The following is a 24,896-nucleotide window of genomic DNA, read 5'->3' as shown; positions in this document are numbered from 1 at the left end:
ACCCTGATCTGTCATTGTACAGACCATAAACATAAGACATTTATCGCAGTAAATTTGGTGCATTGTTAGACTTAGGTTTCACTACTGATGCAGCTGAGAAAGGGTTAAATCTTCAGCGTTACCTGTCACCCTCTCCTGTGCCAGAATGTAGAAATAGACCTGGGCAAGCAGCACTGGCAGCGCCCGCAACAGACGGCAGGAATGCGTCATTGTCACCAACAACAGCCCGCCCCGCACTCACAATATACAGTATGACTCCATACTACTGCACGAGTTATTACTATATTATATGACACCATGGAGGGCTTTATATTATATTGTATTTTATTATTATAGTGTAACATTATACTATATTGTATGACACCATGTGGGGGTTTATATTATATTGTATTTTATTATTATAATGTAACATTATACTATATTATATGACACCATGGAGGGCTTTATATTATATTGTATTTTTTTATTATTATTATTATTATTATTATTATAGTGTAACATTATATTATATTGTATTTCATTATTATTATAGTGTAACATTATATTATATTGTATTTCATTATTATTATAGTGTAACATTATATTGTATTGTATGACACCATGGAGGGGTTTATATTGTATTGTATTTTATTATTATAGTGTAACATTATACTATATTATATAACACCATGGTGGGGTGTTATATTATATTGTATTATTATTATGTTGTATTGTTTTATTACGCTATGGTGCTGTATTGTCTGATTACTATATTATATTATTACGTTTAAAGGGTTAATATTTGTGCATTTATATATGAGATGAATGATGCCTTGGTCACATGATCCTTCCAACCAGTGGTTGCAGGAGAAGTCCCCAGTCCAACCTCCCTATCATAGGAAAAGGGGCGTCCCGAAAGCTGTTATCTAGTTAGTCTGGCTCAGGCCAGTTCTGGGCAGGCATACCTACACCTGGACCAAATGTCTTCTACCTAAGTAAAATGCCATCAAGTTGCTCTGCCTGTTTCTGATCCTGTCCACACTGTGAGGATAATATGCTAAAGTTCTTCATCTCCAAGAAGGAGTTTATCATCTGTGCCAGAGAGGAGAAGGCTGAACAAGGGCCTTTCGGCAATACACTAATCTTTTTGTTGGCCTCCTCTAAGTTAGTGCTGCTTGGTGGTCATGTCATGAGAAGTTGTTGACTGTGGTGCCATAGGGGATCCAGGGCGGAGGGGGGTCCAAGTTGACCTCTTTCACAAGGGCCTACAAGATTTTAGCCACTCCCCTGACGGACTTTATGCAAGGAGTTCTAACACACATGTTATTTTCCCTATAGACTTGCAGCTATACGTGAGCCGTCTGTAGTCAGTAGATGTATGTACCCAGATATTGGTGCCATCTAGAGGATAAAGGATTATCTCCTGCTCTTTAAAGGGGTATTCCATGATTTTTTTTTTATTTGACTGTGCTACAGGGGCTAAAAAAGTAAGTGTAGTTCATATAAAGTGTCTGTACCGGTATTTGATGGTGGTCTCCCAATTCTTATGTGATCTTTGCCCCAATGTTTAATTTTAGCAGCATACAAAATGAGTGTCGTCTCAGGCTTTTCCCAGGTTGCAGTGCGGCCTGAGACATTACATCACTAGTCAGGTGTTGAAAGGGAGCCTACCTGTGCTTCAGTAGGTGAGAGGGAGATCATTCACAGGGATGCAGGGAATTATAGTTCCAAGCACAGCACGCATGGAAGGGAGCTCAAATGTGCTGCAATGGGTGGGAGTAAGAGAAATGACCTCACACTAACAAAGAAGGGATCTTGGGACTTGTAGTTGGAGGGAGGGAACTCCAACTTGAAATAGCCATGTCACTAAAAGAAAGCAGCAACGTTATGGTAATCTCACAACATAGTGCTCCAAGACAAGCACGGATCCTTCCTAGGCATGTCCATGACTGTCTGGTAGGTAAGTATGTTGGATAACCCCTTTAAGACTGTGTGGCTCTGGCAGTGTGAGGTGAGCAGCACAAAGGGTGCTCTTCTAGACCCTGCAATAGACATCATCTACAGACCCTTGGGGTTGGGGGTGCAATTGGTTCACTCATAGCTTCCTTGGTGGTCTGGTACGTTCCGTGGTCACGTGTCCCTGTCTCACTTCCATCATATTCTCAGCTCGTTCAGAGGATAAGGTGAGTGCAGAGGCTGCTGAGAGTAGATGACGGAAACGCACAGATATCTCTCCCAGCCGCCTGGTTGCCTGGATATGGAGTGATGGCCTTGATCCAAGTGCGGTGAGACAAAGCGGCTTCTTCCCACACATCACTGGTGAATGGGCTCCAATACAATAGATCTTGCCCAGCCTTTGGCTGTCCGGGCATGATGGGAGTGGTAGTTTTGCAACAGCTGGAGGCACACTGGTTGCGCAATACTGATTTAGCCAGATGTCTGGGCTGGCACGCTGGTCCTGCCATGTCCTCTTCCCCTGCCTTATAATGCTAACATAGTTGCTGACAGGGTTAGTGTTTGTTAGAGTAATGTTGGTCCATGCCAGGTTTTTGTTGTCTGGTTTTAGGTGATGCCTACAGACTAGGGGTTTCCTGGCAAAAAAAAAGTCTGCCCAATCCAGCTATGTGGGTTTTTAGCATTTGATTTTGGAAGTTTCTCTGTTTTGCATATTTCCTCTGCCCCCTCATCAGGCTCCTCTGCCCCACCCCAAACTCCCCATATTTCCTCTGCCCCCCTTTCCCCCTTTAACACTTCCCCCCACACACCTTTGTCTATTCCTTACAGACACCTCTACCCCCTTAGCCTTATCTCCCCTCCAGACCCCTCTACCCCCTTAGCCCTGTCTCCCCTCCATGGGGGATATTATCTGATGTGAGGGATATTATACAACATGGGGATATTATCTGATGTGAGGGATATTATACAACATGGGGGATATTATATGATGTGAGGGATATTATACAACATGGGGGATATTATATGATGTGAGGGATATTATACAACATGAGGGATATTATATGATGTGAGAGATATTATACAACATTGGGGATATTATCTGATGTGAGGGATATTATACAACATGGGGGATATTATATGATATGAGGAATATTGTACAACATGAGGGATATTATCTGATGTGAGGGATATTATACAACATGGGGGATATTATATGATGTGAGGGATATTATACAACATGGGGGATATTATATGATGTGAGGGATATTATACAACATGGGGGATATTATATGATGTGAGGGATATTATACAACATGGGGGATATTATATGATGTGAGGGATATTATACAACATGGGGGATATTATCTGATGTGAGGGATATTATACAACATGGGGGATATTATATGATGTGAGGGATATTATACAACATGGGGGATATTATCTGATATGAGAGATATTATACAACATGGGGGATATTATATGATGTGAGGGATATTATACAACATGAGGGATATTATATGATGTGAGAGATATTATACAACATGGGGGATATTATATGATGTGAGGGATATTATACAACATGGGGGATATTATATGATGTGAGGGATATTATACAACATTGGGGATATTATATGATATGAGGGATATTATACAACATGGGGATATTATATGATGTGAGAGATATTATACAACATTGGGGATATTATCTGATATGAGGGATATTATACAACATGGGGGATATTATATGATGTGAGGGATATTATACAACATGAGGGATATTATATGATGTGAGGGATATTATACAACATGAGGGATATTATATGATGTGAGAGATATTATACAACATGGGGGATATTATATGATGTGAGGGATATTATACAACATGGGGGATATTATATGATGTGAGGGATATTATACAACATTGGGGATATTATATGATGTGAGGGATATTATACAACATGAGGGATATTATATGATGTGAGAGATATTATATAACATGGGGGATATTATATGATGTGAGGGATATTATATGATGTGAGGGATATTATACAACAAGGGAGATATTATATGATGTGAGGAATATTATACAACATGGGGGATATTATATCATGTGAGGAATATTATACAACAAGGGAGTTATTATATGATGTGAGGGATATTATACAACATGGGTGATAATATATGATGTGAAGGATATTACACAACATGGGGGATATTATCTGATGTGAGGGATATTATACAACATGGGGGATATTATATGATGTGAGGTATATTATACAACATGGGGGATATTATATGATGTGAGGGATATTATACAACAAGGGAGATATTATATGATGTGAGAGATATTATACAACATGGGTGATAATATATGATGTGAAGGATATTACACAACATGGGGGATATTATATGATGTGAGGGATATTATACAACATGGGGGATATTATATGATGTGAGGTATATTATACAACATGGGGGATATTATCTGATATGAGGGATATTATACAACATGGGGGATAATATATGATGTGAGGTATATTATACAACATGGGGGATATTATATGATGTGAGGAATATTATACAACAGGTTGGATATTATCTGATGTGAGGGATATTATACAACATGGGAGATAATATATTATGTGATGGATATTATCTGATGTGACAGATATTATACAACATGGGGAATATTATATGATATGATGTGAGGGATATTATACAACACGGGGGATATTAAATGATGTGTCTGGGTTCCATCTCTCATAGGTTTGTCCCTGGAAGACTGTCAGGCTGCGGCGGTTTCCCTTTGAAGTCATATATAAGACATATTGCCTGCAGTGAATACGTCTCTATTCCCCATCACTGACCAGATCATTGCATATTAACCAGCATCTCCCATCCTATAAGTAATGAATAACTTTTATGAGCTGCAGGAGATAATGAAAGGGGAGCGTCCACCATTAACCCCATGGAGGCCGACATGGGAAATATCAGTCTCCTCTCCATCCAATTTGTTTAGAAAGCTGGGTGACTACTAATATGACGGTGATGAAAGATTCTCATATTTTTCTTCCAGCTGATTCCGAACTCAATATAAATAGATCATGGGAGAGATCTCTGTACTGCTATATATATTCACACATAGTTATTAGGTCGCCCCTAAGCCAGATTTTTTCTAACACAGGGAACAGTACAAGGAAGTCTTCTTTACAGTAACAGTGGTTGAGTTATGAAATGTTCAACTGTAACAGGAAATAATGTCAGAATTGATAAATAAAGATTTATAAAAAATACCACTGGGCCATACCTATGTGTGGAGGAGAGGATCATTGTTACAGGGAGGGCTTCTTTACAATAAAAGCAGTAACCCATGAAATAGCACACCGTAAGAGGCAATAGGGGCAGAATCAATAGGAAGATCTATAATGGAATCAGGGGCATCAGCTGCATATGAAAGGGAATGATTCCTTAAAGGGGTACTCCGCCCCCAGGCATCTTAGTAATGCGGGGTGCAGGCTCGTGACGTCACGTCCACACCCTGCTTGTGAAGTGTCGTCACGCCCCCTCCCATAGACTTGCATTGAGGGGGCGTGGCCGTGACAGGGAGATCACAGGGGTCCCCAGTGGTGGGACCCTGCAATCAGACATCTTATCCCCTATTCTTTGGGATAGGGGAGTACCCCTTTAACATCCAAATGACTTCTTACAGAATAAAGGTTTATACACCAATGTAAGAGGCATCTGTGAAGGGATGCAGTAAAGGGAGGGCTTCTTTACAGTAAAAGCAATTCCTGAAGAATTATCACACAATAGTAGGCAGCAATGAGTAATCAATTAGAAGATATATAATGGACTCATGGGGTCATTATATTGTGTGTGGAGGAGAATCCATCTTCAGAGTTTATACATATATGCAAATTAGGCTTTGGAGCTCTTGGGTATTCACCATGGCCAAGTCCAATTGTTCAGGAATAAGGAACATGACAAAGAGATTTAGGTAGTGACTTGCCATCTGGATTCCCCAGGTCCCAATCCGACTGATCCTATGTGGGATGTGCTATAGGGGATAAGATGTCTAGGGGCGGAGTACCTCTTTAAGACCCTTGTCTGTATCAAGGCGTCCGACAAGTAGTCAGGGTTTTTTATGGTAGTTGGCTGAGGAGCTGATGATACGGGGCAGTGTCAGGATGACCGGAGATATCTCCCATTATACTCCCAAGTATCACACCTCATAGATAAGATATCATCACGATAACGTGTAACATCAAACAGGACCGAGCGCCTGAAACACCCGGATATGTAAATAACACAATGGAGATTTACTCTGATAAGAGTCATAAATGATCATGGATGATTCAGGGCAATGTATATGTTACAGTCAAAAAAATTAGGCATTGTATAGAATGAATAGGCGATCTAAAGAACATGAAAAAAAAATGGAATATCAAAGCATAAAAGGCTTTAAAGGGGTCCTCCGCCCTTAGACATCTTATCCCCTATACAAAGTATAGGGCATAAGATGTCTGATCGCGGGGGTCCTGCCACTGGGAATCTCGGCTGCGACACCCCAGACATCCGGAGCACGAAGCAAACTTCACTCCATGCTGGATGGCTCATGAAGTCACGGTCATACCCCGCTCGTGAAGTTACGGCCATGTCCCATCAATGCAAGTCTGTGGGAGCGGGCAAATAACGCCCCCTCCCATAGATTTGCATTGAGGGGGCATGGCCGTGACGTCACGAGCCTCCGGTCGGCTAATTTTTGCCCCGTATCCATGGTGTATCACGATTTTGGGTCTGGTTGGAAAAACGGATACAGGGCAAAAGTTAGCCAACCGGAGTCACTATCTGACTCTGGTCAACTCATTCAAATGATCGAGGTGGGTCCAGCTGCCATATGGGAGCGCCCAGTTTTCACCCCCCCCTGGATTCGGTCCCCGTACAGCCAAAACGTAGTGTGGAATCAGCCTAAGACAGATGGAAATTCCCAAAACAAGAGCTAAATAGCGGGACCTCAGAGAACACACCTGTTCACACAAATCATAAATGTTCTGCAGAATAGAAACATTTATAGGGCCTCCTGGCATCAGGAAAAGAGGAAGAGAAATTATGGTGGACATTAAACCACGTCCGACAGAATGAGACGCTGCTAGAACTCTGTGAGCAAGATTAGAGAAGAGCGAGCCTCGCGAACCTGTAATGGATCCCAACTGTGGGGTGACGGCTGCTCACCAAACTTCGACCTTTGCCAGGTTCAGCTTATGCGAACCTGGTAATATGTGCAATAAAAACATGGCGTTTTGGCACCTAAATGAATGGAGAAAGTACTGGAAACCCTAAGATGATTTCAGGGTAGCTCAGCATACCTTGAAACTATCACATGACCTAAGGTTATCCAATCATTGCTTGCATTTATGTGTCAGTCAGCTTGTAGGCCAATAGGACACAGCGCAGGGGTAGGTTTAAAGGGGTACTCTGGTGCTCCAGCGTTCAGAACACTTAAAGCTGGAGGCCGTGATTGTGATGTCAAGACCATGTCCCCTCAGGAGGTCACTCCCCTCCCATAGACATGAATGGAGGAGGCGTGGTGACAGCACAACCACTACTGCACGAACCCGGCGTTTGTTTAGAATGCCAGGTGCTGCAGGAGATCACGTGGGCCCCAGCACTATCTGACATCTTATACCCTATACTTTGGATAGGGGATAAGATGTCTAGCAGCGGAGTACCCCTTTAAGACACTGATAAAACCCCATGTACTGCATTGCAGCCACCATGTTGGAGAGAGTTGGGAGAGAGCAAGAACTACCGATCCCAGAAAGCCTTTACAAATTCTATTTAATGCCACAGCAAGCTGAGCACAGCATTAATCTGTGGGCTGAGCTTAGACAGAGACCTCCCGTCACTACCTGCTGTAGTCTGTACAATTTGTGCACTACAAATCCCAGCCAGCAGTGAACCATCCCATAAAAGCTATCACATTACCAGCAGAGCAAAGCATTGTTCAGTGGACTGACCTAAGACCGAGCCCTTCTGTTACCTGAAATACAGTTAGTGCACTACAAATCCCAGCCAGTCTGTGCAATTGGTGCACTACAAATCCCAGCCAGCAGTGAACCAACCCATAAAAGCTATCACATTACCAGCAGAGCAAAGCATTGTTCAGTGGACTGACCTAAGACCGAGCCCTTCTGTTACTTGCAATACAGTTAGTGCACTACAAATCCCAGCCAGTCTTTGCAATTGGTGTGCTACAAATCCCAACCAGCAGTGAACCAGTCCATAAAATCTATCACATTACAAATATCTAGCAAACCGAGTCAAGCTGTGGGGTGAGCTGTATTTTAGCAATATATTTTAGGGTAGGGTCATACATAGCGTATATGCAATGTATTCCCCTATTAGCAGACGCACAGGGCTGCCCGGCTGCTGCGGGTAGCCCTGTATGTCTGTTATGTATCTTTTGGGCTGTGCACCCTATATACCTCTGGACATTATGATTGTTCACTGTACTGGACCACGTATAGAGCACTGGTGGCCTAGGTCAGTGCCCGGCCTCCATTTACTGGTGTAGCAGAGACGTGTAGTGCAGAATGCTCTTTCTCACCCTCTATTTTATAGTCCCAATATTTACAATATTTTTGTCACGGCTATCAGAGTTTTATATCTTCTGATATTGACTAATAGACATCAGGTGACCCTGTGAAAGTCATAAAGGTTTACAGTGACGCCCGTGATCTGTTGCCAAGCCCCATCCATGAAGATAAGAGCACAGCATATAAGGCTGATGGCAGCGCCACCAAGGCAGTACCAGCCAAGCCTCACCATGTGGACCCGGGTATTGTGTATCCTGGCTCTCACCCACTTCAGTACACAAGTTATAGTAAAGGTAAGAGCGGCCACCCCAGGACTCTGGACACAGCACCTCCAGTCTGAACCAGGGAGATCTGGCTGAGCTGAGCAAGCATAGTAAGGGGTTCTGTGCCAGATAGATAGATATGAGATAGATAGATAGATAGATATAGATAGATAGATAGGAGATAGATAGATAGATAGATATGAGATGGATAGATATATATATATAATAGATAGATATTAGATAAATAGATAGATATGAGATAGATAGATAGATAGATATGAGATAGATAAATAGATATGAGATAGATAGATATGAGAGATAGATATGAGATAGATAGATAGATAGATAGATATGAGATAGATAGATAGATAGATATGAGATAGATAGATAGATAGATAGGAGATAGATATGAGATAGATAAATAGGAGATAGATAGATATGAGATAGATAGATATGAGATAGATAGATATAAATATGAGATAGATTAGAAGATGTGTAATGTGATCACGGCTTGTAGACACAGTGACCAGTGACCGTACTTTATATACTTTGTTTACATTATATACTTTTTATACTTTATATGTTATATTCTCTATGTACTTTGTACACTTTAAATATTTTATATACTTTATATACTTTATAAACCCTATATATTTTATACACTTTATGTACTTTGTACAATTTATATATTTTATATACTTTATATACTTTATAAACCCTATATATTTTATACACTTTATGTACTTTGTACAATTTATATAATTTATATACTTTGGATACATTATATACTTCTGATACATTATATACTTTGTATACTTTATGTTCTTCGTATACTTTGTACACTTTCTATACTTTGGATACTTTATAAACCCTATATATTTTATATACTTTATACACTTTATATACTATGTATTCTTTATGTTCTTTGTATACTTTCTATACTTTATAAACCCTATATATTTTATGTACTTTGTACACTTTATATATTTTATATACTTTGGATACATTATATACTTTATATAGGGTACTTTGAATACTTGATGTTCTTTGTATACTTTCTATACTTTATAAACCCTATATATTTTATGTACTTTGTACAATTTATATATTTTATATACTTTGGATACATTATATACTTTATATACTTTATGTTCTTTGTATACTTTATACACTGTATATACTTTGTATACTTTGTAAACCCTATATATTTTATATACTTTATACACTTTGTATTATTTATGTTCTTTGTATACTTTATAATCTTTATGTGGTTTGTACACTTTATATATTTTATATACTTTGGATACATTATATACTTTATATACTTTGTATACTTTATGTTCTTTGTATACTGTGTACACTTTATATACTTTGCATACTTTATAAACCCTATATATTTTATATACTGTATACACGTTATATACTTTGTATTCTTTATGTACTTTGTATACTTTCTGTACTCAGAACTGTGTACACTTCATATACAGTATACACTTTATATACTTTGCAGGTTGGAGACTACACTTTCTCTCTGGAGACCGTGAAGAAGCTGAGAGAAGTTGGGGATGGCCCAAAGTTGAATGATCCCGATGTTGACCGCGATGATGTCCCATCTTATGAGGGGATCTGCAGCAACAGAGCATTACCAGAACTGCGGGATCTGTGTGACACCCAGCAGCCGGCCCTGATCACTGAGATCCTGCGGGGACTTGGTAAGGAATTAATCCACTTAGATATCCCCAGTCATATATATATATATATATATATATATATATATATATATATATATATATACCAGATGAGAGCAGCACATCCCCAAGCAAAAAGTGCACGGGTGCCGTCAGCCAGGAATCCAGGCCCAGGACTCCACTTAAATAGTTCCAAGAAGGCAGCAGCAACTCCGGTTAAAGTGCAAAAAAGATCTTTATTCACACAATATGTAGCGACGTTTCGGTTTGCTCACTAAACCATTTTCCAAAATGAAAATGGTTTGGTGAGCAAACCGAAACGTCACTATACATTGTGTGAATAAAGATCTTTTTTTTGCACTTTAACCCGAGTTGGGGGGGGGGGGGGGGGGGGAGATTTCTTTCAGGGGATGGAGCTGCACCCCTATATAGAGGGATGCAGCCTATGCCTGGCGCCAGGGGCGGACACGGACAGCAGAGGGCCCCTGTGCAAAGAATGTGCCACCAGCCGTCACGCCCCCTCCACAGACTTACATTGAGGGGGCGGGGCATGACGTCATGAGGGGGTGGGGCTGTGACATCACGAGCTCCCAGCGCCAGCTCCAGCGTTGAGCAGCGGACTATCCCTTTACGTACTACATATGTTTTTGTTTTTTTAGTAGGTAAGCCTGTGGGCCAGCCAGGGACATCGTAGGGTCGGCCCTCTTTTATTGTTAACATCGTTGTTGCGGGTGCCAGGCGGCCTGTGCGGGCCGCTTGTGAGGGTCACCGAGCCTATTTTAACGTGGGGGCCTGGAGCTGCCGCTCCATCCGCCCCTACATTAATCCGGCCCTGGTTAGATAGATATGAGATAGATAGATAAATATGAGATAGATAGATATGAGATAGATAAATATGAGATAGATATGACATAGATAGATAGATATGTGATAGATATGAGAGAGATAGATAGATATGAGATAGATAGATATGAGATAGATAGATATGAGATAGATATGAGATAGATAGATATGAGATAGATAGATATGAGATAGATATGAGATAGATAGATATGAGATAGATGTGAGATAGATAGATATGAGAGAGATAGATATGTGATAGATATGAGAGAGAGAGATAGATATGAGATAGATAGATAGATAGATATGAGATAGATAGATGGATAGATATGAGATAGATAGATAGATATGAGATAGATATGTGATAGATATGAGAGAGATAGATAGATATGAGATAGATATGAGATAGATAGATATGAGATAGATAGATGTGAGATAGATAGATAGATATGAGATAGATATGAGATAGATAGATATGAGATAGATAGATGTGAGATAGATAGATATGAGAGAGATAGATATGTGATAGATATGAGAGAGATAGATAGATATGAGATAGATAGATAGATAGATATGAGATAGATAGATATGAGATAGATAGATAGATAGATAGATAGATAGATAGATAGATAGATATGAGATAGAGACAGTGAGGCAAAAAAGTATTTAGTCAGCCACTAATTGTGCAAGTTCTCCCCCTTATAGGTTATAACCTCAACTATGAGAGACAGAATGAGAAAAAAAATCCATATAATCACATGGGGGACATTTCCTAATCTAGTCTATTCTGGGTATGCTTATAGACCAGCGTATGTGGTAGTCTCCTGTCTATTGTGCTCCTAATTTATCAACGGTCTCACAGCCCTTGATAAATTCTGTGCTCAGACTTCAGGGTCTACAGCTTAAACTGCATTTCAGCGTATTTTGGGCAGATGCGACTTGTCGCACAAAAGTCGCACTTGATAAATTCAGCACCAATGCATTTTCCAATGCATTTCCGTCTAAAATAGACTTGCATGCATCATGTTCTAAAAATCCTCTACAGCAAAAGTCGCAGAAAAGTCGCACATATTTAGACTGCGACTTTCTGTGCGACAAATTTAGACAGGAAAAAACTGTCTAAATTGTTTGATAAATCTCCCCCATTGTCTGATATTTAAAGAATTTTTTTGCAAATTATGGTGGAAAATTTGTATTTGGTCAATAACAAAACGTCAACTCAATTCTTTGTTATATCCCCTTTGTTGTCAATGACTGAGGTCACATGTTTTCTGTCTTCACAAGGTTTTCACACACTGTTTCTGGTATTTTGGCCCATTCCTCCATACAGATCTCCTCTAGAGCAGTGATGTTTTGGGGCTGTCACTGGGCAACATGGACTTTCAACTCCCTCCAAAGGTTTTCTATGGGGTTGAGATCAGGATTCTAGGCCACACCAGGACCTTGAAATGCTTCTTAAGAAGCCACTCCTTCATTGCTAGGGCGGTGTGTTTGGGATCATTGTCATGCTGAAAGACCCAGACACGTTTCATCTTCAATGGCCTTGCTGATGGAAGGAGGTTTTCACTCAAAATCTCCCGATACATGGCCCCTTCATTCTTTACTTTACACGGATCAGTCGTCTTGGTCCCTTGGCAGAAAAACAGCCCCAAAGCCTGATGTTCCCCCCCGATGCTTCACAGTAGGTATGGTGTTCTTTGGATGCAACTCAGCATTCTTTCTCCTCCAAACACGACAAGTTGAGTTTTTACCAAAAAGTTCTACTTTGGTTTCATCTGACCATATCACATTCTCCCAATCCTTTTCTGGATCATCCAAATGCTCTCTAGAAAACTTCAGATGGGCCCGGACATGTACTGACTTAAGCAGGTGGACATGTCTGGCACTGCATGATTTGAGTCCCTGGTAGCGTAGTGTGTTACTGATGGTAGACTTTGTTACTTTGGTCCCAGCTCTCTGCAGGTATTAACTAGGTCCCCCCGTGTGGTTCTAGGATTTTTTTCTCACCGTTCTTGTGATCATTTTGACACCACGGCCTGAGATCTTGCGTCGAGCCCCAGATGGAGGGAGATTATCAGTGGTCTTGTATGTCTTCCATTTTCTAATAATTGCTCCCACAGTTGATTTTTTCACACCAAGCTGCTTGCCTATTGCAGATTCAGTCTTCCCAGCCTGGTGCAGGTCTACAATTTTGTTTCTGGTGTCCTCCGACAGCTCTTTGGTCTTGGCCATAGTGGAGTTTGGAGTGTGACTGTTTGAGGTTGTGGACAGGTGTCTTTTATACTGATAACAAGTTCATACAGGAGCCATTAATACAGGTAACGAATGGAGGACAGAGGAGACTCTTAAAGAAGAAGTTACAGGTCTGTGAGAGACAGAAATCTTACTTGTTTGTAGGTGACCAAATACTTATTTTACACCATAATTTGCAAATAAGTCTTTAAAAATCAGACAATGTGATTTTATGGATTTTTTTTCTCATTCTGTCTCTCATAGTTGAGGTTATAACCTATGATGATAATTACAGCCTCTTATCTTTATAAGAGGGAGAACTTGCGCAATTGGTGGATGAATAAAAACTTTTTTGCCCCACTGTAGATAGATAGATATGAGATAGATAGATAGATAGAGATGATGGACAGATAGATAGATAGATAGATAGATAAATAGATAAACAAGGATAAGTTAGCCAGCACTACTCATCCCAAACTACTATATGGACCTGGCATACAGGTGCATTCTGCTAGGCTATATATATACAGCAACAAGAGAATACAGCAGCACACTGCTAGCACAAAGATACAGATAAAACATGAAATGCTATACAGCTATAGTGCAAGTGAGGTACTTAGCTCACAATTTGGTGGCTAAATAGCTTGGACCATCCCACCACGGTAAGGTGACCATTGTGCTAGCAGTGTGCTGCTGTATTCTCCTGTTGCTGTATATTTAGCCTAGCAGCGTGCACCTGTATGCCAGGTCCATATAGTAGTTTGGGATCAGTAGTCCTGGCTAACGTATCCTTGTTTGTGTTATACATACGGGGGAGTGGCTACCTCCATGTTGGCTCTTGCACCCCACCCACCTCTTTTAGGTGTGTATAAGGTGCTGGACGTCACAGACCTTGCAATGCCTGTTTAACTGATTGCACAGAGGCATATTCACAGTGTAGGGTCCGTCCCGATGAGATCACCTTACCGTGGTGGGATGGGCCGCCAAATTGTGAGCTAAGTACCTCACTTTTTCATTTTTTTAATTTGTTGCACTATAGCTGTATAGCATTTCATGTTTTATCTGTATCTTTGTGCTAGCAGTGTGCTGCTGTATTCTCCTGTTGCTAGATAGATGGATAGATAGATATGAGATAGATAGATAGATAGATAGATATGAGATAGATAGATAGATAGATACAAAACCATAGGGTAGGCAGCACAGCAGGCAGAAAAACTAAGTCCCAGTCGCAGACCACGTCCATCAATACAGTACATATAGAAACAGCAGCTGCTATTTCTATATGTACTGTATAGATAGATAGATATCAGACATATAGATAGATATGGTAGATATCAGACATATAGATAGAGAGATAGATAGATAGATAGATAGATATGAGATAGATAGATAGATATGAGACAGATAGATAGATATGAGACATATAGATAGAGAGATAGATAGATATGAGATAGATAGATAGATATGAGATAGATAGATAGATATGAGATAGATAGATATGAGATAGATAGATAGATAGATAGATAGATATGAGATAGATAGATAGATAGATATGAGATAGATAGATATGAGACATATAGATAGAGAGATAGATATGAGATAGATAGATAGATATGAGATAGAGAGATAGATAGACAGATATGAGATAGATAGATATGACATAGATAGATATGAGATAGAGATCTCACACACAATGTATCACTCCCATCATCCCTGGCCCCAGGAGCTCTAATCTAATCTATGTTACATGTTGGGATTAGTGTGGCTTTCTATACTGTGTTTTATATGTGTTGTATAGTGCTGTATATATCTGTATACTGTATACATATATTATCTGTATGTTTCCCTTCAGAACTTGTCGCAGATAAGGCGGATGAATGTGAGGTTTGCGCCTTTGCGGCCTGCTCGGGGTGCTAGCCTTCCGCCGCCTCCGCCGCTGATCCCCCGGTCTCATTGATTGTTATGGAGAATCTTCCTGTGACATGTGAAGTGACCTCAATAAAATCTGTGACTAAATCTCCTGATATATTGTTTGTACTGATCCCTGACACATAACACACATCCCGGAGAAGAGCGGTGACACTGAAGAACGGAGAAGAGCGGCAAAGAAATGACACCCCCCTCTACTGGCATTAAGGAATACCACCGCAACATACAGGACAATATACAGGACAGTATATAGGACAACATATAAGACAGTATACAGGATAAAATACTGGACAATATACAGGACAGTGTACAGGACAACATACAGGACAGTATATAGGACAACATACAAGACAGTATACAGGATAAAATACTGGACAATATACAGGACAGTATACAGGATAAAATACAGGACAACATACAAGACAGTATACAGGATAAAATACTGGACAATATACAGGACAGTATACAGGATAAAATACTGGACAATATACAGGACAGTATACAGGATAAAATACAGGACAACATACAGGACAGAAATAAGACAATTCACAGCACAACATACAAGACAGTAAACAGGATAAAATACAGGACAACATACAGGACAGTATACAGGACAACATACAGGACAGTATATAGGACAACATACAAGACAGTAAACAGGATAAAATACAGGACAACATACAAGACAGTATAAAGGATAAAATACTGGACAATATACAGGACAACATACAGGACAATATACAGGACAGTATATAGGACAACATACAAGACAGTATACAGGATAAAATACTGGACAATATACAGGACAGTATACAGGACAACATACAGGACAGTATATAGGACAACATACAAGACAGTATACAGGATAAAATGCAGGACAGTATACAGGACATTAAAAGACAATATACAGAACAATATACAAGACAATATAAAAGATAACATACAGGACAGTATACAGGACAATATACAAGAAAACATACAGGGCAGAATACAGGATAAAATACAGGACAGTATACAGGATAAAATACAGGACAGTATAAAGGATAATATACAGGACAACATATAGGACAATATATAGGACCAAGGACAAAACACAAGAACACTTGTGTGTTCATTACCAGAGAGATACTTCATGGGAGGGGTATTTCTGATCACATGACACCATCACCGCCCCCATACAACACTGGGCAGGTTACATGTCCGGCCCATGAAGAGGAAGTTTATTTCTTATACAGATAATGGCTGAGTGCCCGGCGTTGCCCAGTTTTTCCTACCTGATCCTTGTGTAGGAGGAAAAGCAACATAGGAGGAAGTACTTGTCCTCATATCCCATCCTCATATCCTGACCTCATATCCCGTCCACATATCCCGTCCTCATATCTCAACCTCATATCCCATCCTCATATCTCGACCTCATATCCCATCCTCATATCCCATCCTCATATCCCAACCTCATATCCCGTCCTTATATCCCAAACTCATATCCCATCCTCATATCTTGTCCTCATATCTCATCCTCATATCTCATCCTCATATCCCAACCTCATATCCCGTCCTTATATCCCAAACTCATATCCCATCCTTATATCTCGTCCTCATATCCTGTCCTCATATCCCGACCTCATATCCCGTCCTCATATTCCGTCCTTATATCCTGAACTCATATCCCGTCTTCATATCCTGTCCTTATATCCCTTCCTAATATCCTGATGTTATATCCCCTCCTCACCTTCCGCTCTCATATCCTGTCCCCATATCCCATCCTCATATCCTGTCTTCATATCCCGACCTCATATCCCGTCCTCATATTCCGTCCTAATATCCTGAACTCATATCCCGTCTTCATATCCTGTCCTTATATCCCTTCCTAATATCCTGATGTCATATCCTGTCCCCATATCCCGTCCTTATATCCCGAATTCATATTCTGTCCTCATATCTCGTCTTCATATCCCATCCTCATATCCCGTCCTTCTATACCTCCTCATATCCCCTCCTCATATCCTGTCCTTATATCCCGTCCTCATATCCTGATGTCATATCCCGTCCTCATATCCTGACCTCATATCCCGTCCTCATCTTCCGCTCTCATATCCTGTCCCCATATCTCATCTTCATATCCCTTCCTCAGGTGGGGCTGAGTTGTGATGAAGAAATTGTAGGCTGAAAATAGAAGGAGGCGTGGTGTTGTGGAAATGGGCATGACTTGACCAATGTAGAAAATAAAAGGGGTGTGGTTTACATGGTAGGTGTGGCTTTGCAAAATGAGAGGGCGGGGTGTGGCCGGAATAACGCACTCACCAGGAGATGCAGAGCATGTGGAGTAAGGTACTGGAAGTTCTATATATTTGCATGGGACATAAGACAAAGACCCCATCCTTCACATAAGGTGGTAGGTTAGGGTTAATTTAACTATCATATATTTTTATTTGACATAAAAGTAACATGTGTAGTAAGTTTCATCAAAATATCTACAGCCGTTTGGAAGTTATGCTGGAACATACATTTCCCATAGACTTGCATGGGACTTTAAACAAAAACCCCGACCCTCACAAATGTGGGTGAGTAAGGGTTAAATTACCTATCCTATGTTTGACATATTAGACATGTGACCAAGTTTCATGGAAATATCTTTAGCCGTTTGGAAGTGATGCGGGAACATACACAAATATATACATATATACACACATACACAGATACATACATATATACACAAATACATATATACACAAATACATACATATATACATACACAAATACATACATATATACATACACAAATACATACATATATATACATACACAAATACATACATATATACATGCACAAATACATGCATATATACATACATATATATACACAAATACATACATATATATACATACACAAATACATACATATATACATACACAAATACATACATATATACATACATATATATATACACAAATACATACATATATATATACATACACAAATACATACATACATATATATACATACACAAATACATACATATATACATACACAAATACATACATATATATACATACATATATATATACACAAATACATACATATATATACATACATATATATATACACAAATACATACATATATATATACATACACAAATACATACATACATACATATATATACATACACAAATACATACATATATACATACACAAATACATGCATATATACATACATATATATACACAAATACATACATATATATACATACACAAATACATACATACATATATATACATACACAAATACATACATATATACATACACAAATACATACATACATATATACATACACAAATACATACATATATACACAAATACATACACAAATACATACATACATACATATATACATACACAAATACATACATATATACACATACATACACAAATACATACATATATACACATACATACACAAGTACATACATATATACACACATATATACATACATACATTTATACATGCACAAATACATACCATACATATATACACACCTTTTACAAATACATACATATATACACAAATACATACATATATACATACACAAATACATACATATATACACACATACATACATATATACATACACAAGTACATACATACATATATACATACATATATACATACATATATACATACACAAATACATACATATATACACAAATACATACATATATACACACATACACAAATACATACATATATACACAAATACATACATATATACATACACAAATACATACATATATACACACATACATACATATATACATACACAAATACATACATATATACATACACAAATACATACACATATATACATACACAAATACATACATATATACATACTCAAATACATACATATATACACAAATACATACATATATACATACTCAAATACATACATATATACACAAATACATACATACATATATACATACATACACAAATACATACATATATACATACACAAATACATACATACATATATACATACACAAATACATACATATATAAACACATACACAAATACATACATATATACATACACAAATACATACATATATACATACACACATACATACATACATACACAAATACATACATATATACACACATACACAAATACATACATATATACATACACAAATACATACATATATACACACACAAATACATACATATATACATACATACATACATATACATACACAAATACATACATATATACATACATACATATATACATACACAAATACATACATATATACACACATACACAAATACATACATATATACATACACAAATACATACATATATACACACACAAATATATACATACACACATACACAAATACATACACATATATATATATACACAAATACATACACATATATACATACACAAATACATACATATATACATACACACATACATACATATACATACACAAATACATACATATATACACACATACACAAATACATACATATATACACAAATACATATATACACACATACAGAAAAACATACATATATACATACACAAATACATACATATATACATATATACATACACAAATACATACATATATACACAAATACATACATATATACACAAATACATACATATATACATACAGACATACATACATACATATACATACACAAATACATATATACATACACAAATACATACATATATACATACACAAATACATACATATATACATACACAAATACATACATATATACATACACAAATACATACATATATACACACACAAATATATACATACACACATACACAAATACATACACATTTATACATACACAAATACATACATATACATACACAAATACATACATATATACACACATACACAAATACATACATATATACACAAATACATACATATATACACACATACAGAAAAACATACATATATACATACACAAATACATACATATATACATACACACACATACATACACACACATAGATACACACATTGGGGGAGCTTTATCAAAACCTGTGCAGAGGAATAGTTGCCCATAGCAACCAATCAGATTTCTTCTTTCATTTTTAACAAGGTCTCTGCAAAATAAAATAAGCGATCTGATTGGTTGTTATGGGCAACTGGGCATTTTTTCCTCTGCACAGGTTTTGATAAATCTCCCCCATTGAGTTTTATATATATAGATTTGAAGTAATACACAACACATCTCTATGGAAAGTCTGTGTCATTTTATTTGACTTATACATACAGAATATATGGGGGCATTTATTATAGAGATAGAGATTTGGGGGCCAACAAAATGTCCTGATGGAGAGGACCTGTCTCCAGGAAGATATTACTTAGATATGGGGCAGGGACACCGTTATGGATAACACTGTGTATATGGCGGTGTATTGTATACAGCTATGGATATGGCTAAGGATCTGGTTTTAGATGTGACTGAGGATATAGTTTGGGATGTGGAGGTAGATACGGTTAAATATATAGTTGTGGCTTCCATATCAGAGTCCACATGAGACTGTCTCTATGTCCTAGTCCAGAATAGGTGACCTCTATGTCATAGTCCAGATGAGGTGACCTCCATGTCATAGTCCAGATGAGGTGACCTCTATGTCATAGTCCAGATGAGGTGACCTCTATGTCATAGTCCAGATGAGGTGACCTCTATGTCATAGTCCAGATGAGGTGACCTCTATGTCATAGTCCAGATGAGGTGACCTCTATGTCATAGTCCAGATGAGGTGACCTCTATGTCATAGTCCAGATGAGGTGACCTCCGTGTCATAGTCCAGATGAGGTGACCTCCATGTCATAGTCCAGATGAGGTGACCTCCGTTTCATAGTCCAGATGAGGTGACCTCTATGTCATAGTCCAGATGAGGTGGCCTCTATGTCATAGTCCAGATAAGGTGACCACTATGTCCAAGTCCAGATGAGGTGACCTCTATGTCCTAGTCCAGATGAGGTGACCTCTATGTCCTAGTCCAGATGAGGTGACCTCTATGTCCTAGTCCAGATGAAGTTGCTTCCATATCATAGTCCAGATGAAGTTGCTTCCATGTCATAGTCCAGATGAGGTGACCTCTATGTCATAGTCCAGATGAGGTGACCTCTATGTCCTAGTCCAGATGAAGTTGCTTCCATATCATAGTCCAGATGAAGTTGCTTCCATGTCATAGTCCAGATGAGGTGACCTCTATGTCATAGTCCAGATGAGGTGACCTCTATGTCCTAGTCCAGATGAGGTGACCTCTATGTCCTAGTCCAGATGAGGTGACCTCTATGTCCAAGTCCAGATGAGGTGACCACTATGTCCTAGTCCAGATGAGGTGACCACTATGTCCTAGTCCAGATGAGGTGACCACTATGTCCTAGTCCAGATGAGGTGACCTCTATGTCCTAGTCCAGATGAGGTGACCTCTATGTCATAGTCCAGATGAGGTGACCTCTATGTCCTAGTCCAGATGAGGTGACCTCTATGTCATAGTCCAGATGAGGTGACCTCTGTGTCATAGTCCAGATGAGGTGACCTCTATGTCCTAGTCCAGATGAGGTGACCTCTATGTCATAGTCCAGATGAGGTGACCTCTATGTCCTAGTCCAGATGAGGTGACCTCTATGTCCTAGTCCAGATGAGGTGACCTCTATGTCATAGTCCAGATGAGGTGACCTCTATGTCATAGTCCAGATGAAGTTGCTTCCATATCATAGTCCAGATGAAGTTGCTTCCATGTCATAGTCCAGATGAGGTGACCTCTATGTCATAGTCCAGATGAGGTGACCACTATGTCCAAGTCCAGATGAGGTGACCCCTATGTCATAGTCCAGATGAGGTGAACTCTATGTCATAGTCCAGATGAAGTTGCTTCCATATCACAGTCAAGAAGAGATCTTTATAGGTGAGAGGATAGTGGAGGTCACAGACAGCCGGGGCAGGCAGGGTTGGCGCAGATTTCACATTCATCCACTGTAAGAAAACATCGGTTCTGAGTTACATGTGTCAGATCATTGACTTTCTTCACCATCTTTCACTGTTTGTAACAAACTGGTTTTATCATCAGAGAGGAGCTCCGGTGGAGTGAGTGTCCGGCCGGCAACTCCAGCAAGTGCAAGATAAAAACAGTGCCAACCAGAGAGTGCTCCCACAAACCCCACCATCAGGAGTGCCACCATAAACTATGCCAGACAAAATCAGCATAATTCCCAGTCGCTCCGGATCTTGCGGGAAAGTCACTGTCCCGCTGTCCTGGGAGGTCTGCCATATGTCCCTATTTAAAGGGGTAATCCAGTGTTTAGCAAAATAACAATATGCTGCAGGGGCGGTGGAGAAAAGGCTGAGCGGGCAGGTCCTGCTCCAAACGCTTGTCTCAGAAGTAGCAAGAAGAAAGAATATTGTGGGAGCGAACAGAGCCAAACGGGACATGCGGGGGACCACGGGGGGGGGGGACTGGGGCTAAGTAAGTATGGCATTTATTCTATGCCCAGCCATCCCCCAACCCCCATCCCTAGTAGCATATTGGTTTTGTTTTATTAGCAAACATTGGATAACCCATTTAAGCTGTTTTATTGACCTGAGATACATACAGTAATATGTGCCTGCAGTTCCACAGTTTGTCCAGCAGGGGTATATAATGCAGCACATTAGGAAGATGCCAGCCCCCGCCTCCTGCCAGGCTTTAAAGGGGTACTCTGGTGGAAACCTTTTTTTTTTTTAAATCAACTGGTGCCAGAAAGTTAAACAGATTTGTAAGTAATTTCTATTAAAAATTCTTAATCCTTCCAGTACTTATTAGCTGTTGAATACTACAGAGGAATTTATTTTCTTTTTGGGACACAGAGCTCTCTGCTGACATCACGAGCACAGTGCTCTCTGCTGACATCTATGTCCATTTTAGGAACTGTCCAGAGCAGCACATGTTTGCTATGGAGATTTTCTCCTACTCTGGACAGTTCATAAAATGGACAGAGATGTCAGCAGAGAGCTCTGTGTTCCAAAAAGAAAAGTATTTCCTCTGTAGTATTCAGCAGCTAATAAGTACTGGAAGGAATAAGATTTTTTAATAGAAGTTATTTACAAATCTGTTTAACTTTCTTGCACCAGTTGATTTAAAAATAAAATGTTTTCCACCGGAGTACCCCTTTAAGATGTACTACATGTTTCTGTGGTCACATACACTGGTCGACTGCAGGGAGGAAATTTTGAAAATGTTCAGGGTTTGATACTTCACTTTCAATAGGGGAATTAATTTGGCACATTTATGCACACTTTGGCGCACTTTTGTAAATTTTTAATGCACCAAAGTTTATCAGTCATGAAAACACGTTGATATATATAGGAGATAAATAGAAAAAAAATCACTATGAAAAAAAGGGAAATGACAACTAAGCAACGACAATGAAAATTAGGAAACGACAACTCATAGGACAATATACAGGACAAAATACAAGACAGTGTACAGGACAATATACAGGACAGTTTAAAGGATAATATAAAGGAGAGTATAAAGGTTAACATACAGGACAATATACAGGACAATATAAAAGATAATATACAGGACAGTATAAAAGATAATATACAGGACAATATACAGGACAGTATAAAGGAAAACATACAGGACAATATACAGGACAGTTCAAAGGATAAAATACAGGACAGTATAAAGGATAACATACAGGACAATATACTGGACAATATTAAAGATAATATACAGGACAGTATAAAGGATAATATACAGGACAATATACAGGACAATATAAAAGATAATATACAGGACAATATACAGGACAGTATAAAGGAAAACATACAGTACAATATACAGGACAGCATACAGGACAGCACACAGGACAATATACAGGACCTAGGGCAATACACAAGAACACTTGTGTGTTCATCAACAGAGAGAAACCTCATGGGAGGAGTATTTTTGATCACATGACAACATCACCGCCCCTATACAGCACTGGACAGGTTAAATGTCCGGCCCATGAAGAGGAAGTTTATTTCTTATACAGATGACTTGAAATAATACACGACACATCTCTATGGAAAGTCTGTGTCATTTAATTTCACTTATACATACAGAATATATGGTGAATTTATTATAGAGATAGAGATGTAGGGGTCATGATATTACTTAGATATGGGGCAGGGACACCGTTATGGATAACACTGTGTATATGGCAGTGTATACAGCTATGGATATGGCTAAGGATCTGGTTTTAGATGTGGCTGAGGATATAGTTTGGGATGTGGAGGTAGATACGGTTAAATATATAGTTGTGGCTTCCATATCAGAGTCCACATGAGACTGTCTCTATGTCCTAGTCCAGATTAGGTTACTTTCATAT

The 24,896-nt window shown here is 38.8% G+C and overlaps 1 protein-coding gene across 3 annotated transcripts in view; it reads left to right on the top strand.

Moving 5' to 3' along the window:
• The window catches only part of LOC130293683 (guanylin-like), a 19,983-nt gene extending 4,418 nt beyond the window's left edge, over positions 1 to 15,565 (top strand). For 2 of the 3 annotated variants that reach the window (XM_056542679.1, XM_056542680.1), the window contains exons 2-3: positions 10,305 to 10,506; positions 15,407 to 15,565. In XM_056542679.1, the coding sequence (XP_056398654.1) occupies positions 10,305 to 10,506; positions 15,407 to 15,471 (267 nt within the window). In that variant the 3' untranslated portion in view covers positions 15,472 to 15,565. Of the gene's footprint in view, positions 1 to 4,831; positions 4,981 to 8,622; positions 8,825 to 10,304; positions 10,507 to 15,406 lie in introns of those variants that run through there. The other variant, XM_056542678.1, reaches the window with a different exon arrangement.
• The last annotated feature ends 9,331 nt before the right edge of the window (positions 15,566 to 24,896 follow it).

This window comes from Hyla sarda, chromosome 10, assembly GCF_029499605.1.
Source record: "Hyla sarda isolate aHylSar1 chromosome 10, aHylSar1.hap1, whole genome shotgun sequence".
NCBI classification, from domain to species: Eukaryota; Metazoa; Chordata; class Amphibia; order Anura; family Hylidae; genus Hyla; species Hyla sarda.
Note: the sequence above shows the minus strand (reverse complement) of the source record. Positions and strands in the feature narration are given on the sequence as shown.